We start from the raw sequence: 22,971 nt of genomic DNA, 5'->3' as shown, positions 1-22,971 counted from the left end.
ATAAGTTACCGTTCTAATCAAGAATGAAAGCTTATTTTATTGTCAGATTGCTCTAAAGTAGGATAATTGTATATAATATTGAGTGATTAATTTTCATAAAAAATAGTAAATTTAAAAATGTCTGTAAATATGTTGTTTTAATGTTTAGAGTGCTTATTAGTATAAGTTTTTGCCTTGAGTATCAAAATATAAATTGATAACGAGCCTTTTTTACTTATACAAAATGCATAATCCATAATAATTACGTAATATATTTGCTCGATCGATTTGTCTATATTAATTTCAAAGACGAATAACCCGAACCGAACCCCAACTAGACCAAACCGATTAACTTTATACCCTATTTAGACAATGTAAATTGTAGCATGGCTACGTTAAAAATATTGTGGCACTCGGAGCCTCTAAATTCTATGTACCTTAATACACTATTACACGTCCTGGTTGAGCAAAGGAAAACAATGTATCTACGGCCATGCGTGTGTAGCCATTTGCACCCCAGCCAACTCTAGAGGAATTCTTTATGATGTAGTAAGATTCGCCATACAGCGAGACGCCATAACCAACGACCAGTACCGCGTGCCACGCTTCACTTCCATCATCATTACGTGTTGGAGCTTCATATGACGGAGGGTCATAAACATCCTGAAACAAAACAAAAACAAAAAAATGAAAGCAAGGGACGATAGGGGAACGCAGTAAGACAACCCCTAAGTTGTCAGCTTCAAAGAGGACATCAAACTCAATGCTGAGCTAGCAAAAAAGAAAAGGAAAAACTGGAAGAGGAAGGAAGCTAGCAGAATTAGAATTTTCAAAAGCAGCTCTGAAGCCGATATTTTCTCTTGCGATACTCTGTCTCTTCCATGGTATGGTATGGGCAGCGTTGTGAAGAGCGTGAAGCGAGGAAAAACGACATGCCCCTTTTTGCTTAAAGCGAGAAGCGAGAAGCGAAGCGCTCGCTTTTTTGAAGTAAAGCGGAATTTTTTAAAAAAAATATTAAAATAAGAAAGAACAAATGAAACGAAAAAATAAGAACTACCAAGAAGAAGGCCATTAAAAGAACAACTACATAACACATAAGAAATGCAATAAGAACTAAGAACAAAGGATATAAAAATAAGAAGAAGGACAGTATAAGTATAACTGAAACGAAAAAATTGGGCAGCATTTCAAACGAAAAAACAATGCAAGAAAATGAAGAAGAGGAGAAGAATGAGAAAGAAGAACTGAAGGGAAAAAATAATTCGCCAGCATTTCGCTGCTATTTGGACGCTGAAACAGTGAAAGAAAAAAAAAAAGAAAAAGAAGGAGGAGGAGGAGGAAGAAGAAATCACATACCTGGACCAAACTTGATGATCTTGAAGTTGAAAAGTGTGGAAAATTTGAACCCTAGGTCGCCTCTTTCTTTCTCTGTTGGTCGATAATGTTTTAAAAAAAGAACAGTTTTTTTAATTAAATAGGTTGGCACCCCCGTAATACAGAGAAGCACTCGCTTATTACGCATTGCTTCGCATCTGCGCTTCTCGCTTTTTAATGGGAAGCGAGCGCTTTTTAAACGTGCTACGCTTCAGCTAACATAAGTGTTCGATGGCTCGCTTCGCTTCACTTCTCACTTTAAGCGAGGAAGCGCTCGCTTTTCACAACACTGGGTATGGGTCACTCGGATTCTCAACATATCGGTGCACCAGCAGTTATTGAAACCTCAAGATGGACCAAGTCGGTGATGCTCAAAGCTTGCAAGGTTTTTGGGGTAAATGTTGTGGGGTTCGAACATGAAATTTTTTCTATGGTTCTTCAAATAGAACAAAAAAGATAAGCATATTCAGAATCAGAAAAGATCAATCAAGGCCATCACAAAGGGGAATAAGAAACAGTCATTAGAATTGGAAAGGATGAGATGGGGAATGAATTATGATGGTAAGAAGACAAGGGGCAAGCGGCAGACACTACAAAGCCTTTTCTGGATGAAGATCAAAATTCTAAGCTGGAATGTACGGGGTCTAATTAAAGCGGAAAAAAGAAGCACAATGAAGTCATTGATTCATAAATGGAAAGTAGATATAGTTTGCCTCCAAAAAACAAAAGTCGAAGAGTGGTTCCATACTGGATTAGGCAAGTTTGGGGCAATAGATGGGTCGACTAGGTAGAACTCAATTCATTTAGAAGAAGTGGTGGTATCATTGTTCTTTGGGACAAAAGAGAGTGGCTTAATAGAGGGGTACATCAAGGCTCTTACAATTTCATGCATGTTCGAAAGCACCCAAGAGAACTTTAGATGGTACTTCACAGAGGTTTATGGGCCTCACACTAACCCAGAGAGTCTCTATGGCATGAGCTTGCATCCATCAGAGGAATATGGGAAGATCAATGGGTCATACGGGGTGACTTCAATGTTTGTAGGTATGAGAGTGAAAGATATAATTGTATAAGGAGATCCAGGGCCATGAAATCCTCCACTGACATCATACAAGATCTGAGTATCATAAATTTGCCTCTTCAGGGGGATCATTACACTTGGTTCAGAGGTGAAGATTCTTTGCAAGCATCCAGAATAGATAGGTTCCTTATTTCCCCCAAGTGGAATGACAACTTTAAAGCAATCAAGTAACTAGCCCTTCCTAGAGTTGTCACATATCATAGACCCCTGTTATTGGAATGTGGTGATTGGGCAGCCAACCCCTCATATTTTAAGTTTGAAAATATGTGGCTTCAGGCTGAAGGCTTCATGGACAAGGTTAAGGAATGGTGGCTTAGTTATGCAGGTAGTCCAAACTTCATTCTACTGCAGAAACTAAGGTGTCTGAAAAAAGACATCACAAGATGTAATAAGGAGTCCTTTGGTCAGCTGGACGCAAGGAAGACTAAACTACTGGAAGATCCAGCTCTATTGGAGCCAGCAACTGAAAACAGACTTATGACAAAAGCAGAAAAAGAGGAATCAATGCACATGAAGCTTGGGCTACAATAGATGGCAAAGGCAGAAGAGGTTTCGTGGAGGCAAAAGTCTAGGCGTCTTTGGCTCAAAGAAGGAGACAGAAACACCAAAGTTTTTCAGGAAATGGCCAACTCTCATAGAAGAAATAACTGCATAGACAAACTCATGATTGGGGAGAAAATTAGTTAAAACAGTAAGGAAATTAAAGCTGAAATCCTGACTTTCTATCAAGATTTGTACACTGAAAATAAAGCATGTAGGCCTAGTGCTAACTTTGAAAATCTATCTACCTTAACAGCAGATGACAAGATATGGATAGAAAGAGCATTTGATGAAGAGTAGGTGAAGGCAGCAATTAACTCATATGCACCAGACAAAAGTCCGGGCCCTAATGGATATACAATGGCTTTCTATCAAGGAGCTTCAGATATAATTAAAGCTAACATAATGGGTGCTCCTAACCACTTTCACCAGTATTGCTACATGGTCAGATCTAGTAATACTTCTTTTATCACACTAGTCCCAAAAAAGAAAGGTGCAATTGAACTCAGCTACTTCAGGACCATAAGTCTCATTGGAAGTGTATACAAGATCATTGCTAAACTCTTAGCAAAAAGGTTGAAGTCAGGCATTTGGAAGTTGATCTCAGAAGAACAAAATGCATTTCTAAAAAGCAGACAGATCACAGATGCTTCACTTGTAGCAAATGAGTTGTTGGATGGGCGATTAAAGAATGGGGCCCGGGCATTCTCTGCAAGCTTGATGTAGAGAAAGCATTTGATAAAGTCAATTGGTCATACTTACTCTCTATGTTGAAAGATATGGGATTTGGTGATAGATGGATTAGATAGATTAAATTTAGCCTGTCGACTAGTCAACAGAATTCCAATTGGTTTCTTTTCTCCACAGAAAGGGATAAGGCAAGGAGATCCCCTATCTCCCTTTTTATTCATCTTAGCCATGGAGGGATTGAGCAGAATGCTTGACAAGACAAAACAAATACAGTGGATTGAAGGGTTCAAGGTGGGCAACAGTGCAGCTACCTCAGTCACAGTATCTCATTTACTGTATGCAGATGACACTATAATATTTTATGCGGTAGAGAAACTACAAGTTCAATATCTAAACCTGACACTACTTCTTTTTGAAGTCATTTCAGGGTTGCATATTAATATTATGAAAAGTTCAATTTACCATGTGAATGTGGTGTTAATCTGGAGGAATTGACTGGAATTATAGGTTGTGGCATCGGCTCTTTCCCAACAACATATCTAGGTCTTCCTTTAGGAGCAAAGTACAAAGCAAATGACGTTTGGAATGGAGTCATTGAAAAGGTAGAGAAAAGACTGGCAACATGGAAAATGCAGTATTTGTCAATGGGAAGGAGATTGACACTGATCAATAGCATTCTAGACAGCATTCCAACTTACATCATGTCTCTTTTTCCTATACCAAGCAAAGTTCAAAAGCAACTGGACAAAATTAGAAGATCTTTTCTATGGGAGGGCAACAGTGAAGGACATAAATTCCACCTGGTTAAGTAGTCCAAAGTAATCATGCTAAAGAACCAAGGTGGACTGGGTATTAGAGATTTAGAAAAGCACAACAAGAGCCTTCTATTGAAGTGGTGGTGGAGGTATGCACAAGAAACCACGAACATATAGAAGATGGTGGTAACAACAAAGTATAGGAAGCTGGACAATTGGAGCACAAAGCAAAGCAGAGCTCCATACGGAGTAGGGCCACGGAAACATATTAACAATCTGAAAAAAGGAATTCTTTCAAGAGGTATCTTTCAGAGTAGGGAATGGCAGCTCTGTCAAATTCTGGAAGGATATGTGGCTCCAAAATCAACCTCTAAAAGAATCACACCCCGACATATATCAGATAGGTATTGAACCTGACTCAACAATAGCCCAGAACAGAGTAGGGAACATATGGGAACCTTATTTCAGAAGGAACATGTAGGATTAGGAACTTGATGAACTCTTTGACCTCTACAGAATTATTGAAGGCTTTACTTTAAATCCTCAAATCTCAGATAGCCTAAAGTGGTGTAATTCTTGCAAGGGTACATATTCAGTGAAGGCTGGATGCAGCAAATTGTGTGCATCAAATGGAATGATTGAGAATTGGCCATGGAAGTATATATGGAGGTCAAAATATCCTACAAAAGTAATGTGCTTCTCTCGGATTGCTCTCAGAAATGCTACCTTGACCCAAGACAACTTATGCAGAAGAAACTTTCAACTAGTAAACATATGTTACATGTGCTACAACAATGCAGAATCAGTAAACCATCTCTTCTTGCACAGTCCAGTGGCAACAGATATATGGAATACGTTTTTAGCAGTTTTTGGTCTCAGTTGATCTATTCCTCAGGATATCAAGGAAGCAGTTGAAGGCTGGTGCTCGTGAAAAGTTGGAAAACCCATCAAGAAGACCTAGCAAATGATCCCAATATGTATCTGTTGGTGTATTTAGACAGAGAGGAACACCAGATGTTTTGATGGCATTTCAACTTCCACCAGCCTATTGAAATCTAAGTGTCTGATGAACCTGTTTAGTTGGAGTAACCTTTCCCTTGTAAATGATGCTATTCCCCTCTTAGATTTCATTAGCTCTCTTACTATGGCTTAATAGTCATACTTTTGGTTCTTCGTCTTAGTCAACTCTTAGCTTTATAAGTTTTTGTATTAGGAGTTAACCAAGGCTTTTTATTTTGTACTTTTTCTTCATCTTCTTGGTGCTTTTAATGAAACACTTTACTTTATCAAAAAAAAGTACTCAAGTCTTTACCATTGAAAACCCCGATTTGCGAAGCTAGGATAATGAACCATTGTTGCGGTCAAGGTATGATGTTGTAAAGCACTGGCCGCCTCATATGTCTCAATCCAGTCCCAATCCAGAATAAAAGCTATGGCTAGTCCTTGTCGCTGAAAGACATAAAAATTATATTTAAAAAAATTAATATATTTTTAAATAAATGTATTGAAAATTAAGAATCATTTACTACTTAATCGTAACACTAAACTCCGGCAATGAGAAGCTACACCCGTATAAGGATAATGATATGCAAAATTCAAACCCTCGACTCTTACATAGTTGTAAACTTTGAGAAAAGTGGTGCCATATCCTACAATGGGTAGGCATTCCAGAATCTCTTGTTTGGAGAAACTTATTGCACCAACCCGTAAAGATCTAGGGGATTGCATTTCCAACTTGGCACTAACAACATCACTCACTGCAAACGCTACACATATGTCTGTTCATGAAACAAAACAACACACAAGATTAGTGTTATAAAAGGCGGGCGAGTGCAGAGTGACATTTTACTGCATACGAGGGGAGAGGTAAGCCCCTAGGCATCTCAAACTATGAAGAATTCAAGTTTTTGAGCTTGCAGATCATCTCAAACTATGCTTACGGAAGCAATAACTCAACTGGGAAGCAATAATGAAATCCTATTATCGAGTATGCATTGCTAGAAATAACTCTTATTTACATATTGACTTCCATTTATATGTTTTTTATTTATTAAACATTCTGCTGCTCTTGCCTCTGCAGTAAAATTCTCAGGTCAAATGAGGAGATAACAACGATAATCTTTCAAGAACTCTTTGGGGAACTTAAAGCCTCAGAGCCCAACTTATTGTAGTCAAAGCAATTTAAACCTTTTACTACTATAAAGCCAAACCTATGCACTATTAACCAATAAAATTGACATTAATCAATGGCATATCAACAATCACAGGGGTGCAAAAAGATTAGTTAGAAAGACCTTTCGAGGAAGAAGAGGTCATTGCAGTCATTAAAGCAAGTGCTCCGGACAAAGCTCCTTGTCCAGATGGATTCACTATGGCAGTTTTTCAGAAAGCGTGAGAGATAATTAAAGTGGACATTATGGGAGCTCTTTAGCACTTCCATCAAACAGTTCACTTGGTGAGGTCTTGTAATGCCTCTTTCATAGCTCTTGTTCCTAAAAAGAAAGGAGCTATGGAGTTACGAGATTATAGACCAATCACCTTGATTGATAGTGTTTATAAGATTGCATCTAAGGTCCTAGCAGAAAGACTAAAAAGAGTGATGGGAAGGCTGGTCTCTGGGCATCAAAATGCTTTCATCAAATCAAGGCAAATCATAGATGTTGCATTGATGGCAAATGAAGTACTTGATTGGAGGCTAAAATCAGGGAAACCTGGTTTGATTTTCAAACTTGACATTGAGAAGGCACTCGATCAGATTAACTGGTCATACCTTATATGCATGCTCAGAAGAATGGGATTTGGGAAAGGCTGGATAAGGTGGATAAGATACTGCATTACCACAATGAATTTTTCTATCTTGATCAATGGTGGACCAGTTGGCTTCTTCTCTCCTCCGAAAGGTCTCAGGCAAGGAGACCCTCTGTCCCCATTCCTATTTATTTTAGCAATGGAATGGCTAAACAAAATGATACACAAAGCTACTCAACTTCAATGGCTGGAGGGGTTTAGAGTTGGAAATGAAGTCGAGACCTCTATAGGTGTCTCTCATCTGTTATATGAGATGATACTCTTATTTTCTATGGAGCTGAAAGATCCCAAGTCATGTATTTGAATCTTACTCTCATGGTTTTTGAAGCAGTTTCAGGACTTCACATGAACATGTTAAAAAGCACCATTTATCGGGTAAATGAAGTCCCTAAATTGGAAGAGTTTGCTAGATTGATGTGTTGCAGCGTGGGCTCATTTCCTACTGTCTATCTTGGACTACCACCGGGTGCAAAATACAAGTCTCAAGCTATTTGGAATGGAGTAATTAAAAATTTTGAAAAGAGACTAGCTTCATGGCAGATGTAATACTTATCTTTAGGTGAAAGAGTAACCCTGATAAACAGTGTATTGGATAGTATCTCAACCAGTGTTGTGAAGAGCGTGAAGCGGGGAAAAGCAATAACCCCCATTTCGCTTAAAGCGAAAAACGAGAAGCGAAGCGCTCACTTTTTTGAAGTGAAGCGGAATTTAAAAATAAAAATATTAAAATAAATATACCATTTGAATATTAAAATATACCATTCTGTTAAAAACTGGGCAGCATAAAAACAGTGAAAGAAGATCTGGGCAACATTTCAACGAAGAGGAGAAAACTGAGAAAGAAGAACCGAAGGAAAAAAAAATTTGCCAGCACTTTGTTGCTATTTGGACGCTAAAACAGTGAAAGAAAAAGAAAAATAGGAAGAAGAAGAAGAGATCACATACATGTTGCTGCTGGTTATATGTTTAAGTTGAAAAGTGTACAAGACTTGGAACCCTACTCGCTTCTTTCTCTCTGTTGCTGTTGGTCATATGTTTTAATAAAAGAACACCTTTCTTTTTTAATTAAATAGGTTGGCAGGTGTTTAAAACAAAGAAGCGCTCGCTTCGGTCGCCTCGCTTTGCTTCAAAGCTTCTTGATTTTTAGTGGGAAGCGCATGCTTTTGCCTACCTGAGTCGCTTCATATAGCAGAAGCGGTCATAGGGTCGCCTCCCTTCGCTTCTCGCTTTAAGCGAGGAAGCGACCGCTTTTCACAACCCTGATCCCAACATACTTCATATCACTTTTTTCAATTCCAAGTAAAGTACAGAAGAAGCTGGACCAGATTAGAAGATCATTTCTTTGGGAGGAAAATAGCCAAGGACATAAATTTCACATGATTAAGTGGCCTTAGCAAAATATAGAGTACAAAATAACTGGTGTACTAGACTTGGCAACTCACCTCATGGAATAGGGCCTTGGAAGCACATCTCAAAACTATGGAGGGAATTTGAGCTCAATACAAAATTCAAGTTGGGAAATGGATCGCAATTATTATTCTGGAAGGACAATTGGATGTGGTCTATGGCTCTAAGAGATGAGTTTCCCAACCTATATAGAATAGCAAGCAATCAGGGATCTCACGTAGATCAGAACTGGAACAACAATGTGTGGGAACCTCTCTTCAGAAAAAATTTTCAAGACTGGGAGCTGACTGAACTAATGGAGCTATATGCAAAATTAGCAGGGGTCACTATCAATCCACATGCCAAGGATAGTCTTCAATGGGGGGACTCTGACAAGGGTAATTTTACAGTCAAGAAAGGATATGCTCTCTTGTGCTCCAACAAAGAACTGATTGATAACTGGCCATGGAAGCTAATCTGGAAGACAAAGTTACCTCCCAAAGTGATCTGTTTTTGCTGGCTAGCTTTGTATGAAGCTTGTCTTACCCAAGACAATCTAAGTAAGAGAGACATCCAGACTATAAATAGATGCTTCATTTGCAGAATGAACCTCGAGAGTGTAAGCCATCTATTTTTGCATTGTCCAGTAGCAGCAGACATTTGGAACATGTTCCTGTCAATATTTGGGATAGCCTGGGTCATGCCTAACTCCATCAAAGATGCCTATAAAAGTAGGTGCTCTTGGAAAGTTGGAAAACCCATCAAAAAGACATGATTAATGGTACATGCCTCAATCTTTTGGTGTATATGGAATGAACGAAACCATAGGTGTTTTGATGGGATCTCAACTTCAAATCATGCTCTTAAAGTTAAATGTTTAGTGAATTTATTTAGCTGGCTTAACCAATCTTCTGTATCTAGCTGTGAACAACTTTTGGAAGTTATATGCTCTCTAGTTATAGATTAATCTTTGTATCTGAGCAGTCACCTTTTTTCCTCTTGTAAATTTTTGTCTGCATCTTCTTGATGCCTTTAATGAAAACTTATTACTTCATCAAAAAAAAAAAAAAAAAAAAAGTTCTATGCAACATTAGAAACTTACTAAGATGGTATTGATGAGCTACAGGAGTCATGAATCTCGGGCCACACCATATATGTGAAGCCTGTAAGATAGTGTGTACCAAAAATTTAAGTAGATTCATAAAAAATTTATATCTAATTCACAATGTTTAAACATAATTTGAATTTTCAAAAAAGTATCTTACCCCCACAGAAATAGCCCACCCAAAGTCTTCAACTCCATTCATTGTGTTTTTGCTACAAGAAGGAAAAAGCAGAGCATTTACTTACCTTTTCAGCCAAAAATAACCACCCCCACACCCAAAACATCTAAACATATAGAAGAAACAAATTAACTATAACTCATCTTTTCTTAAAATTGATTATACAACTAAACAAATATACAACTGAAAAATCGAATCAGATAACAAGCTCTTAATTTCACAAACATTGCAAAGAGATTAAGAAAAAGAAAAGAAAAAATGCAACAGATAGAAGAAACAAATTAACTATAACTCATCTTTTCTTAAAACTAGTCATAGAGTATGCGCGTTGCGTGTGCACCCTATTTTAAAGGTGCTAAAATTTTAAAAATCATAGAAATATTAGTATTTTAAAATATGGTTGAGTCATAAAAAAAAGTTTAAGAAAATATAAAATTCTAAAATTGGTGAATATTGAATTTTAATCGATTATAATCTCCTATGTCTTTCTTGTATAGAGTATTGATTTGTCATGGAACCATAAACCAATATCATGAAACCGTAAAATCATATTTAATTTTACGATTATGTTTGTTTCTTAACTGCTATAAGGAATTGTATGCTTCAGTTGGAATTTTGTGTGGAGACAATTAGGAGAATATTGCACGCTTAAATTTCTAATAATTTTTCGATATGGTGGAGCTTCTTTGTATGTGACATTGAAGGAATTATAGGTATATTACATAATTCAAATAAGGTCTATGAAAAACGAGCACGTTGCCAGAAATATAGCATGTACAATGGTTATCCTTAAATCTCATACCTGAGACGGAGAATAACGTGAGTAGATTCTAGGCTAACATATCCCTGTGATAGAGATTATATTCATGCCCTATTTAAAACATGGCAGTATAACACTTGTAAGACTTTCATCAAGACTATATTGACATGTTTGAATTATATATTTAAAAGCATCTACATTACAATGTAATAATCAGAACATTTACGTAGAAGTATGCCTAATAAAATAAATAGAAAATAATTATTAAAGTAAATACAAGGTAAAAACTAAAAAGAACACAAAAGCAAAAACGTATCTAACATATGCTTGAAGTTTGGATAAAGACCACCTAAAAAATATCGGCTCAGTGAGAAGAAGAAGAAGAAGAAGAAGAAGAAGAAGAAGAAGAAGAAGAAGAAGAAGAAGAAGAAGAAGAAGAAGAAGAAGAAGAAGAAGAAGAAGAAGAAGAAGAAGAAGAAGAAGAAGAAGAAGAATCAAGTGGCAAGAATTGTAGGCGGGCTGAAGAAAATTTGATAAGTTAAGTAACGATTTCATGAATAAGTCAAAAAATAAAATTTTATTGCGCATAAGTAAACAGTTACTAAAATCGCTTTTGAATAAAATATGCCTCACTTTAATTCCTCAACTAGCGTAATGTAAAAAGTACTCTCTCCGAGTTTGGTGTGCAGCAACTGAACGGTGAGGCCAAGAAGCTTTCACCGTCAAGCTTTCATATTGCCAAAAGGTTCTCTAACTAGGAAGAAGCTTTTAAAGGACCCCTTCCATGAAAAAAACAAATTATGCCCTAAACGAATTTTTTCTTTAACTTGAAACCTAATTTTTAGATAGTTCAAGTAAAGAAAAATTTTATAAAAGGTAAAGTATAATTGATTTTAAGTCCTAAATATTAGAATACCATATTTAGTTCAAGTAAGAAAAGATTTAGTAACTAAAATTTTAATTTATTTCTAAGTCCTAAATATTAGGAAAATAATTGAATAACTAAAATTTTATATTTTCTTTTTAGTAATTTAATATTATAAGAATTAGTGTTAATATTCATTTTTACTGTCTCAGAAGATATTTATTTATAGTTCTTTTAGACTTTTTGTTTGAGTGCAATTGTTTTTCCTTAAAATCTAATATAAAATTCGGCAGTTTTGTATTATCAAGATTTAGTGTCATTGTATATGTCTATGGCAATTTTTCATTATTCAAATTCGTGTCAGATTTTAGCTTAGGTTCCACAATGATTGCTTATTTGTTACGATCTAAAATCCATTAAAGGTCGTGATGGCGCCGGACTCCACTGCTAGGCAAGCCAATACTATATACTTAGCTTAATTACTCTTTTTAGTATTTTTGAAATCAAATTTTTTTTCAATGAAATAATAAAGACAAAACTCATAGAGTAAATGATAAATAATTTTAGCAACTAAATTCCTAAATAATTCATAACCATTCCCAAAACCCGGTGTCATAAGTGTATGAGCATTTACTAGGGAGTTAAAATAAAATACAGCATATGTCCGAAATACAAATTAGACAGAAAAAATATAATAACTCTGAAAGAGACTCTGTTGGTTGCGGATCGTAATACAGAATGCAGCTCATCTATGTTCCCACAATTTTAACCACACCTCTGCACCCACAAGGCCGCTAGACATATATGTACCTGCACAATACAATGTGCAGCAAGTGCAGCATGAGTACAAAAAATAATGTGTACCCAGTAAGTATCAAGCCTAATCTCGAAGAGGTAGAGACGAGATGGCCGACTTTGACACTCACTAAGAGTCAATAATAATGGATAAAATAAAAATAGCAATATCTAGATCGACATGATTTATCGAATTTACAATGATTTTCTTTAACCAGCAGAAATAATTAAACTTCTTCAATTCCAATAAATTTTCAATTTATCAATTAGCCTCATTTACAAGAATAACAATAATTTTCTTAACAAGCAGAGATAATTAATTCTTTGAAATTCCAATAATTTTTAATTTATCAATTAAATTCCTTTAAATGAAATAATTTTTAATCTATTAATTAAATTCACAGGCTGCAATTAAAATAGCAAAGTATCGAGTAATTATTATTATTATTAGGCATGATTTCTGCCGAGGTCGTACGGCCCGATCCAGAGTATCGTGTACAATGCCGAGGGACGTGCGGCACGATCCATAGATGCATCTATCATGCCGAGGCGTTCGGCCCGCTTCACAAGAAAGGAGGACATTTTCTTATGTACCTCCGGAATGAAAGTATATTTATTATAAAATCAATTCGAGAGGATGAACAATATTTTTTAACAATTAATTAATTTAAACAGAAAATTAAAGCATATGGGATTTTCATATTTTAATATTTTTACCTAACAATTCACAATATATATAATATTAATTAAATAAAAAATATAATTTGCACAAGTAATTCATGTTTTGTGTCCTAAACTACCCGGACTTTAGCATTAATAGTAGCTACGTACGGACTCTCGCCACCTCGTGCGTACGTAGCTCCCATAACCTCTCACAATTAGCAATAATTATTAATTTAATTACCTATGGATAATTTCCCCCTCACAAGATTAGACAAGAGACTTACCTTGTCTCAAAGTCCACTTTCCGATCAAAATGTCGTGTAAAAACTTCAATTCGATGCCGAAAAATTCGAAACTATCCAAATGTTATACAAAATAATTAATACATGTTTAATAATTCGAATTTAGGCTATTAAATAAATTATCCTAACCAAAACAGTAAAATTCCTAAAATTCACCCCAGGCCCACGTGCCCGGATTCTGGAAATTTTCGGATGAAAACGTTACCCATAATCTCAAGAACTCAAATATATAATTTCTATCCAATTCCATAACCATTTTCGTGGTTAAAATCTCATTTTTATAAAAATCTAGTTTTTTCATCTAAACCTTTGATTTCTAAGATTTACTAGTTATAATCTACCTATAATCTATGTATTTAACTCAAGGTGTGTAGAATTAACTTACCTCCAAATTGCTAGTTGAAATCTCCTCTCAAGAAGCTCTGAAATCACTCATACATGGAAGAAAAGCGAACAAAAATGGACTGAGCTTCCTCCGTTTTAAGGTTCTGCCCAAATAGATTTTTTGCACCTGCGGAGGAGTACCGCACATGCGGCTTTCGCACCTGCGGAAATTCCTCGCAGGTGCGCATTTACTCCTTTGGTCTGGCACCGCACCTGCGGACAAATTGCTCATTTCTGCGCAAGCCAAATGCGCCCATTCCTTCGCATCTGCGGTTGCTGGCAGCTCCTCTCCTTCGCACCTGCGGCGTATGGATCACACTTGCGGCTGGCCCATGCGCAGGTGCGATTCTGACAGAAGCTGGAAGCTTCAGTTCTTCTTCAAAATTCCAAAATTGATCCGAGCCTCTTCCGGTTAACACTCGGGGCCCCATCCGAATATACCAACAGGTTTGAAATCATAAAATGGACTAGCTCGAACTCACGGAACGTGTAAAACAACACCAAATCTAAGAATCATACCCCAAACCAAATTGAATCAAACTTAAGAACTTCAAGTTCTTCAATTTACTTGCAATGCGCCGAAACGTACTTAAACTATCCGGAAAGACACGAAATTTTGTGTGCAAATCTTAAATCACTATGCAGAAATATTCTCAGACTCGGAATTTCAAACGGATTTCAATTACTACAAAACCTACTCCAAACCAAATTTTAAAGAACTTTAAACCTTCAAATAGTTAATTTTCACTATTAAGCGTCAAAACGCTCCCGAGTTATTCAAAACCCGATTCGAATATACGTCCAAGTCCAAAATTATTATACGAACCTATTGGAACTGTTAAATCCCGATTCTGGGGTCGTTTTCTCAAAATATTGACCGAAGTCAAACTTAGCCTTTTAAAGCCAACTTAAGGAACTAAGTGTTCCGATTTCAACCCGAACACTTTCAAATTCCGAACCAACCATCTCCGCATGTTATAAATTAATAAAAGCACATATGGAGAGTCTTATTTAGGCGAACGGGGTTCTAACAGTCAAAACGACCGGTTGGATCGTTACATTATTAGTCTTTGTTCTAAACTAAATTTAAACTAAACGTGTATCAACTAGAGTTATAATTTTGTTGCATAGCTTGAATAAATAATAAATTTATATAAGGTAAGAATTTAATTGATTTTAAGTCCTAAATATTAGGTCTTTTATTACACCCCGAACCTGGGGGCGAGACCGGCACTCGGTGCCTCACCTATCCTCGCATACTAACTTGCGACTAAGGGACTCTGAACATATAATGCCATACTTTGGCCATGGGCTACATTGCAAGACAATTGCGAATACTGACTAAATATCAATAAAAAGCTGGGCCGACAAGGCCGTCATAACTACTACAGCTGACAATCCAACAAAATGTACATAAAAGGCCTAGAAGCCCAACATACTGCATTAACTGACAGGATATGTCTACGAACCTCTACTGATGGATATACTGTGATCGGAACAAGGCTCCGACCTACTCATAACAAAAAAAAAATACTCATAACATATACAGATATACATAAGATGTACACAAAACTCTAGACCTGGCAACTCCGAAAGATGTGGAGCTTACCGATCAGGCTGAACTCGGGAAACACCTACTGAGGAGGTCTACCCGTCTGTCTGTCTGAACCTGCACGCATGAAATGCAGCGCCCCCAGAAAAGGGACGTCAGTACGAAATAATGTACCGAGTATGTAAGGCACTATACTGAAAGCTAAAACTGAACTGATAATATAATAATTGAAAGCAACTGGAAGTCAATGATAATCTGAAGATATGCTTACCTGCTGATACTGACTCAACTTTCTCAATATAGTAAGTAAAATAGTTGTCCGACCTTATAAAGCTCGGTATATATATAACTGCTCTGCCGTAGTAGGCTCGCTCATAGGCGCTCGGCCATACTAGACTCTGTATCTCGGCCAACTGGGCTCGCTCATAGGCGCTTGGCCACAATAGGCTCGGTATATAACTTACCATCTGATCAGAGGTTGCCCAATAGGGGCCTGCCCATCGATTATAGCTCGATAATAATGAAAAAACTGTAATACTGTATATATAGACTCTCTGCTCTCTTGACTGGAAGAAGAAAATTCTCAATTGAATAATATACTTACAAGACTAGGAAAAATATACGTAAATTTCGGGACATGAATTTTTTTGTTTATACCTCGTTATCAAACTTGTGTAATTACGAGATCATGCAAAATGAAGGAAGAGCTTAGCCTTAACATACCTGAGTCGATTCTCTTGACAATCTCTCTAATATACGTCAATTGCGACAAAGCATGTGACAGCAAGATCGGAGTAGGAAAAAATTCGTATGATATTCTTGAGAAAGATTGCACCGTACTTCCTTAGAATCGCAAAATCTCACGTTACAGCTCCGACCATTGTAAATCACGTATGCAATCTCTCTGAAACGTGATGTTGTATCTTCACAACATTATTTGTGTAAATCATGTTGAAGAAGGCTTAAAGAATGCCAAAATACCTATATTTGTATGATTCACGTTCAAAAGGCTTAAGCTAAGTGAATCTTATTAAATGTTCTAATAAGGTGATACCTTTCCATGTCTTTTATGAGTCATATAGTGGCTTTTATTTCCAAATTTAAGGGCTGCCACGTTCTTTTGAGTTAATTCTTATCCAAAGACAACCACTAATTATTAATTAACTAGGTAATGTCCCATTACTCAATAATTAACCAATTATCCACATAATTAAGAATTATCTCCACTTACTTAAAATATCACTTACTTTTAACATACCTCTTTTAACATACCTTGTATAACTTACTATCACGGTCATGTAGTACCTTGTATGGCACTAGTCCATAAATATCGGGTATTATAACTCGGACCGTATTTTATCCCATAATGTCAAACTTTGACGAAATTTATTTTCTTTGATTTGCTTACCCTTTCTCCTTCACGAACTTACTCATCATGTGTTTAAAATAGCATAATGCTTATAATCTCAAAATAATCACATTCCCGAACTTATGTTGATTAACTTACGATAAAATTTTAACATACGAAAATACGGGATGTAATATCTCATTCCCGAGCTTTCATCAATTCACTTATGGCGTATCTTTACGTACGAAAATATGGGGTGTAACATTATTTCCCCCTTTGGAACATTCATCCTCGAATGTTGATTGATGCACTTATCATTCTCATAACTCATAACTCTTGTGAATACTTTAATATTCTTCTAGCCATGTAGGCAACTGTTCTTTGAATAAATCCAAAGTCTAGGGTATTCCCCCTCTTTAGTCCTATTTCTCATACCATGACTTGTGGTAGAAACCTTTCTAATCCCGTAACTGTTGCTATCTTCTATCATGCAGCCTTTACGACTCTAACTTTGTATGTGCGTCTATGCGACTCTTCTCTTCTTTTTCCTCTAGCTTTTAGCCAATCTCTAGGCCTCACTTTGTAAACATATATAGAGCTTGACAAGATGTCTCTCTGGGCATCTATAGGTGTACTTGAAGTTCTTTGCTCGGTACTTTTTTTTTTGTTTTGAATTTACGAATATTGCTATATCTTATTTCATAGATCCGCTTATCCATTCGTATGACTTTACTGCATCTAGGTAGGTCATACTATACCATAACTCTTACTTTGATTTATTGTTACTGAGGTCTTCTGCTGAACTCTAGGTTACTTTCATTACTTATCTCATATGTATAAATCTAAGTCCATTAATACTTCCTTATTACTTGTTCATCTTAAGAATGTCGGCCTAGTCTCGCCTCATACTTTGTGACTTGTGTCTATCCATTGTTGATTTACCTCAATATTGATCTATCATATACTACTGCTAACTTGATCTCTTATGTAACACTGCCTCTTGGGCTCACGTCTCATTGGGGACTTCTGGAGTAATTAGATTGATCCACCTAGGGAAGATACTATACTTCCATAACCGTATTTCATAGTATCCCAATGTGATTCACCTTACGTGGGTATTTTAATCCCGTACAATTCGTGAAATCCTCTTTAAGTCATTACTCAATCGAAGGCCCAAACGTTATTCTTTATCCATCACAATTACACCCTCATTCTACTACCAGGGCAGCATTCCATTTCTTCTAAATGCGATTAGTCTTAGACTCATTTGCGTTCATTCAGGCTATACTGAGCTTTGTATAACTTAGAGAAACCATCAGCTCTTCTTGTTTTCATGGGCTTAATCATGAGTACTTATCCATTCTCGTCACCTTCTCACTCGCCCTTTCTTATCCTTATTCTCGACTTCCTAAAACCTTGTCGCTTTACCATACTTTAGTTTGCCACTTACACATATCCATTTATACTACTCGCAACCTCCTTTCAACTTGCTTGCACCATAGATTTACTTACATTATTTCTGGAACATCGAGCTAGACATCGCATTGTCTCATACTCTTCTTTACTCTCTCTGCTAGATCTCTCGATACTTAGAAACCATAGGCTGGAAGGTATGCCACTGACGACGCTGCTATCGTTCTTGGATATTGAATTCTAGTGCTTCTAGCCTTCTATCCGAAGCATTGACTATTCACGATCTTGTGCCTTTGAGTATCTTGTACGTTATTCACCTTTACCTTACTTACCTTAAAATCTCGCATCGTATCTTCTATCTCTTTCATGACCTCCCTTCCACATAGGTATAATTCATGTCCATAACTTGAAGCTCTATTATAATACTTGCACCTCTGGTGCATACACAATCCGGTGGGAGCTTCGTACTGACTTCTTATGAGGCTGGTACTTTTCTAACCGGCTTTATCGTAGGTCCATTATAGAATATGGTTGTTGTACTATCCCTCTGGTACCTCTGATATTAAGAGTGATCCTGTAATGTTCTCAATCACGATTTCTATAATCTTTTGGGTTCAATAATCAGATTCTTGATTTACTTTGTTGATGTAACTCTTTAGTTTTCTCCTTCTTCTGATCAGCCTTTATGTAGGCTTAAGCTACCTCCCGATCTGTAGTTCATGGTATTAGTTATTACGTTTAGCCTTTCATGGGCGCTGAGGAATATCCATGATACAGTCCTTTAATAATTCAATCCTTCGTCTATGACCTGAGCTCAATTCTTTCTTTTAACTTATACCGGAATATTCTACGATTGTATATGCTGCATGTATAAAACTCCACACTCTTAAGTGCATTCATAACGTAACTAATTCTGGATCATTGATCGAATAATTCCTTCTGTTCCTTCTCCGCTTCCTTTAAACGTAATCTATTACTTTTCCTGGTCTTTCTTCCTCCTTGTTGCGTGCCTACTTAGCTTATCTCAGTGCCCATACATACTGGAACCCCATACAACTCATATGATATTGAATATCACTTCGTATTTTATCATTAGCCACGGTGGGTGCCACTTTCTTATGGAGTGCATGCAATGTTGTGTGGAGACTTGTTATTACACAACCATTTCCTCTTTAGGTCACTGAGCTTAGGTTGAAGCCTTCTTCCTTACTTTCTCAGCTAGTCTTTTATTATAGTATTTAGGGAGGACCCTCTGACTCTTATAAAGCTGTGAGCTTATTACAGACCTTTTGATATCCTTCCTCGCCTATAATTATTTGTAGTTACTTATCTCTACGCCTTTATGCTTGTAGGGTTTCCTCTGAACTAGTATTTTGACTGTCCTCTCAGTGGCACTCTCTTTCCCGTAATATTCATACGGTACCTTTAACTACCCCGACTCCTATATGAATATATCTTAAGTATTACAATGACATTACTGCGAGGCTAAAATTACTATATTGGGTTTTACTATGCTTATCTTGCACGATCTGTTGATTTGTCTGTAACCTCTTGTCTAGCCATAACTAGGCTCTTCCTGAATCAACTGCTAACTAGTCGTTGGCCCATTCTTATATCAATATTCCGCGAAATCTTTCTTGGGTTATCCCTTTATCTTAACTTACCTCTCGCACTGGCTCCTAATCTATCAATAACATTTCAGGCAGGAACCTTACTTCCTTTCCTTGACATCATGTTTGCATAATGTTCTGGAATCATAGCATATCTATAGGATTTGAATAAGTGCAATTCCATCCCTCTCTCATTTTTATCGCATTGTTCCTTTACCATTCCATAGTTACTAAAACCACTTAATCCTAACTTAATGCCACATTACTCCATATTCCCCTATTTAGGGGAGTACTAAGATTCAGTGCTACGATGATCTATGTATAGATGTTTTATCTCTTCATCTTTGGCGTCTTTTCACATTATCGATAACCCTTACTCGCCTTGTGGTAATATTTCTGGACCAAGGATAACAAATTTTCTTACTCGCGAGGGTGTAACTAGCACACACAATCCATTAAGCTTAACTTTGCTCACATTGCTTGCTTTAGGAAAGCTTCTTCCTGAATGACCATTCTCTGAATTTCTTATGATTCTTCTTCTGTTGTTCATTCTATCATCGCCGGAATGCTATCTGAAATTCTCATGATGCCGACCATTACCAAATCACGCAGTCCCTAATTCATGTTTAGTTTATCTTGTTCACCAATCCATACTGATTTCTATTACTCTAGAGTCTAACTTTTCCTTTTGGTAATCACGTTAGAGCCACACACCTATTTCTCGAAATGAGGATGTGACTTTATGACCTATACCCTTTTGTTGCCTCAAGGCATGTTACCTCTCGTGTTTTCCTTTCCTTGTCTATAGACTCTGTAATACTGTCATCCTTTTTTATCTACCGTCGTCATCCATGTATCACATCTTACTCATAATTCTTCATTAACTCCCTTCTTATTTCCCTACTAATATTTCTGTTTATCATTTTATTCTGAAAACTTTAACAAGATATTCTTTTACTTTTAGCTCCCCTTTCCCTATCTATTGGCTCTTCGGGTTGCCTAATATTCTCTCTCTACTAGGGACGGGAGCCATACTAAGGTAATATTTATCCCTTCCAAGATGCCAGTGTCTATCCTTATAGTACTCATATCTAGCTATACTATTTTAGAGTACGCCATCTGGGTGTCTCACAAGGAGGTCTATCAGCACCTTTTTAATATCCTTCAGAAATGTCAACTAACGCAAATAATCCATACACTATTTTGGGTTACTCTAACCCCAGCCGGATCCTGATATCCCGTCCTTCTCTTAAACTACACATGTTAGCCCCCGTTGGGCATAACCGAGATGGATGTGGCTGATTGCACATACCTTTGTTACTGTTGAAGGTAACTTAGAATGCTTATATCTCTCTTCCTGAATTGTAAATAATGATCATCTTCACTAACTGTTGAGATTTGTATCCTACTTCATTTTGCTTCTTTTACTTATTGAGATTTGTATCTATCTTCTGAATGTCTCATTGCCTTTCACCATAAAGGTGGATAGATATTCATGTCTTAAGGCTCCTTATCAATAGGCTTAGTACACATATGATTTACTGAAGACCTTACATTTACTTATCACAAGCATCATGAAAAATTGATTTCCTCTGACTCAACTCTTCCATAACTACATTTAATCTCTTACCAACTGTCTTTCTAGATGTAGGCATCGTCGTATTATGGATAAGATAGAGTTTAGGAAATTGAGTTCTTACAACTGAGCTCTACCACACGATCTAGAATAAGAAGAAAGAGTGACAGTCCTAAATACCTTGTAGCCTCCTGCTTATAAGTTTGGTACACGACACACCCATAAACAAGACTCTACTAGACACGACTTGTAGACTCCCTAGGACAGAACTGCTTTGATACCACTTCTATCACGCCCCGAACCCGGGGGCAAGACCGGCACTCGGTGCCTCACCTATCCTCGCGTACTAACTTGCGACTAAGGGACTCTGAACATATAATTCTATACTTTGGCCATGGGCCACATTGCAAGACAATTGCGAATACTGACTAAATATCAATAAAAAGCTGGGCCGACAAGGCCGTCATAACTACTACAGCTGACAATCCAACAAAATGTACATAAAAGGCCTATAAGCCCAACATACTGCATTAACTAACAAGATATGTCTACAAGCCTTTGCTAATGGATATACTGTGATTGGAACAAGGCTCCGACCTCATGATATATATATATATATATATATATATATATATATATATATACACACACACACACACACACAAAAATGTACGTAAAGCTCTAGACCCGGCAACTCCGAAGGGTATGGAGCTTACCGATCAAGCTGAATTTGGGCAACACCTAATAAGGAGGTCTACCCGTCTGTCTGTCTGAACCTGCACGCATGAAATGCAGCGCCCCCAGAAAAAGGTACGTCAGTATGAAATAATATACCGAGTATGTAAGGCACTATACTGAAAGGTGAAACTAAACTGATAATATAATAACTGATAGCAACTGGAAGTCAATGATAATCTGAAGATATGCTTACCTGCTGATACTGACTCAACTCTCTCAATATAGTTAGTAAAATAGTTGTCCGGCCTTATAAGGCTCGGTATATATATAACTGCTCTGTCGTAGTAAGCTCGCTCATAGGCGCTCAGCCATACTAAGCTTTGTATCTCGGCCAACTGGGCTCGCTCATAGGCGCTCGACCACAGTAGGCTCGGTATATAACTTACCGTCTGATCAGAGGTTGCCCAATAGGAGCCTTCCCATCGATTATAGCTCGATGGTAATGAAAATAGTGTAATACTGTATATATAGACTCTCTGCTCTCTTGACTAGAAGAAGGAAATACTCAATTGAATATTGTACTTACAAGACTAGGAAAAATATACGTAAATTTCGGGACATGAATTTTTTTCTTTATACCTCGTTATCAAACTTGTGTAATTACGAGATCATACAAAATAAAGGAAGAGCTTAGCCTTAACATAACTGAGTCGATTCTCTTGACAATCCCTCTAATACACGTCAATTGCGACAAAGCATGTGACGGCAAGATCGGAGTAGGGAAAAATTCGTGTGATATTCTTGAGAAAGATTGCACCGTATTTCCTTAAAATCGCAAAATCTCACGTTACAGCTCCGACCGTTGTAAATCACGTATGCAATCTCTCTGAAACGTGATGTTGTATCTTCACAGCATTATTTGTGTAAATCACGTTGAAGAAGGCTTAAAGAATGCCAAAGTTCCTATATTTGTATTATTCACATTCAAAAAGGCTTAAGCTAAGTGAATCTTATTAAATGTTCTAATAAGGTGTCACCTTGCCATGTCTTTTATGAGTAACATAGTGGCTTTTATTGCCAAATTTAAGGGCTTCCACGTTCTTTTGATTCAGTTCTTATCCAAAGACTT

The 22,971-nt window shown here is 36.9% G+C and overlaps 1 protein-coding gene across 2 annotated transcripts; it reads right to left on the bottom strand.

Annotated features, from left to right (window-relative positions):
• Positions 1 to 233: 233 nt before the first annotated feature.
• LOC107827330 (uncharacterized) lies at positions 234 to 9,992 on the bottom strand. 2 transcript variants are annotated; one of them, XM_016654427.2, is made up of 5 exons: positions 9,879 to 9,992; positions 9,716 to 9,776; positions 6,034 to 6,197; positions 5,732 to 5,868; positions 235 to 642 (listed from the first exon to the last, which is right to left on the bottom strand). In XM_016654427.2, the coding sequence occupies exons 1-5, from the start codon at positions 9,918 to 9,920 to the stop codon at positions 519 to 521; spliced, it is 528 nt and encodes a 175-aa protein (XP_016509913.1). In that variant the 5' UTR covers positions 9,921 to 9,992; the 3' UTR covers positions 235 to 518. The 2 variants fall into 2 exon arrangements, with proteins under 2 accessions (XP_075094274.1, XP_016509913.1); XM_075238173.1 differs by lacking the exons at positions 9,716 to 9,776; positions 9,879 to 9,992 and adding an exon at positions 9,108 to 9,587 and having other exon boundaries at positions 234 to 642.
• Between the last annotated feature and the right edge of the window lie 12,979 nt (positions 9,993 to 22,971).

Source organism: Nicotiana tabacum, chromosome 19 (assembly GCF_000715075.1).
Source record: "Nicotiana tabacum cultivar K326 chromosome 19, ASM71507v2, whole genome shotgun sequence".
Lineage (NCBI taxonomy): Eukaryota > Viridiplantae > Streptophyta > Magnoliopsida > Solanales > Solanaceae > Nicotiana > Nicotiana tabacum.
This window is presented reverse-complemented; position numbering and strand designations above follow the sequence as displayed.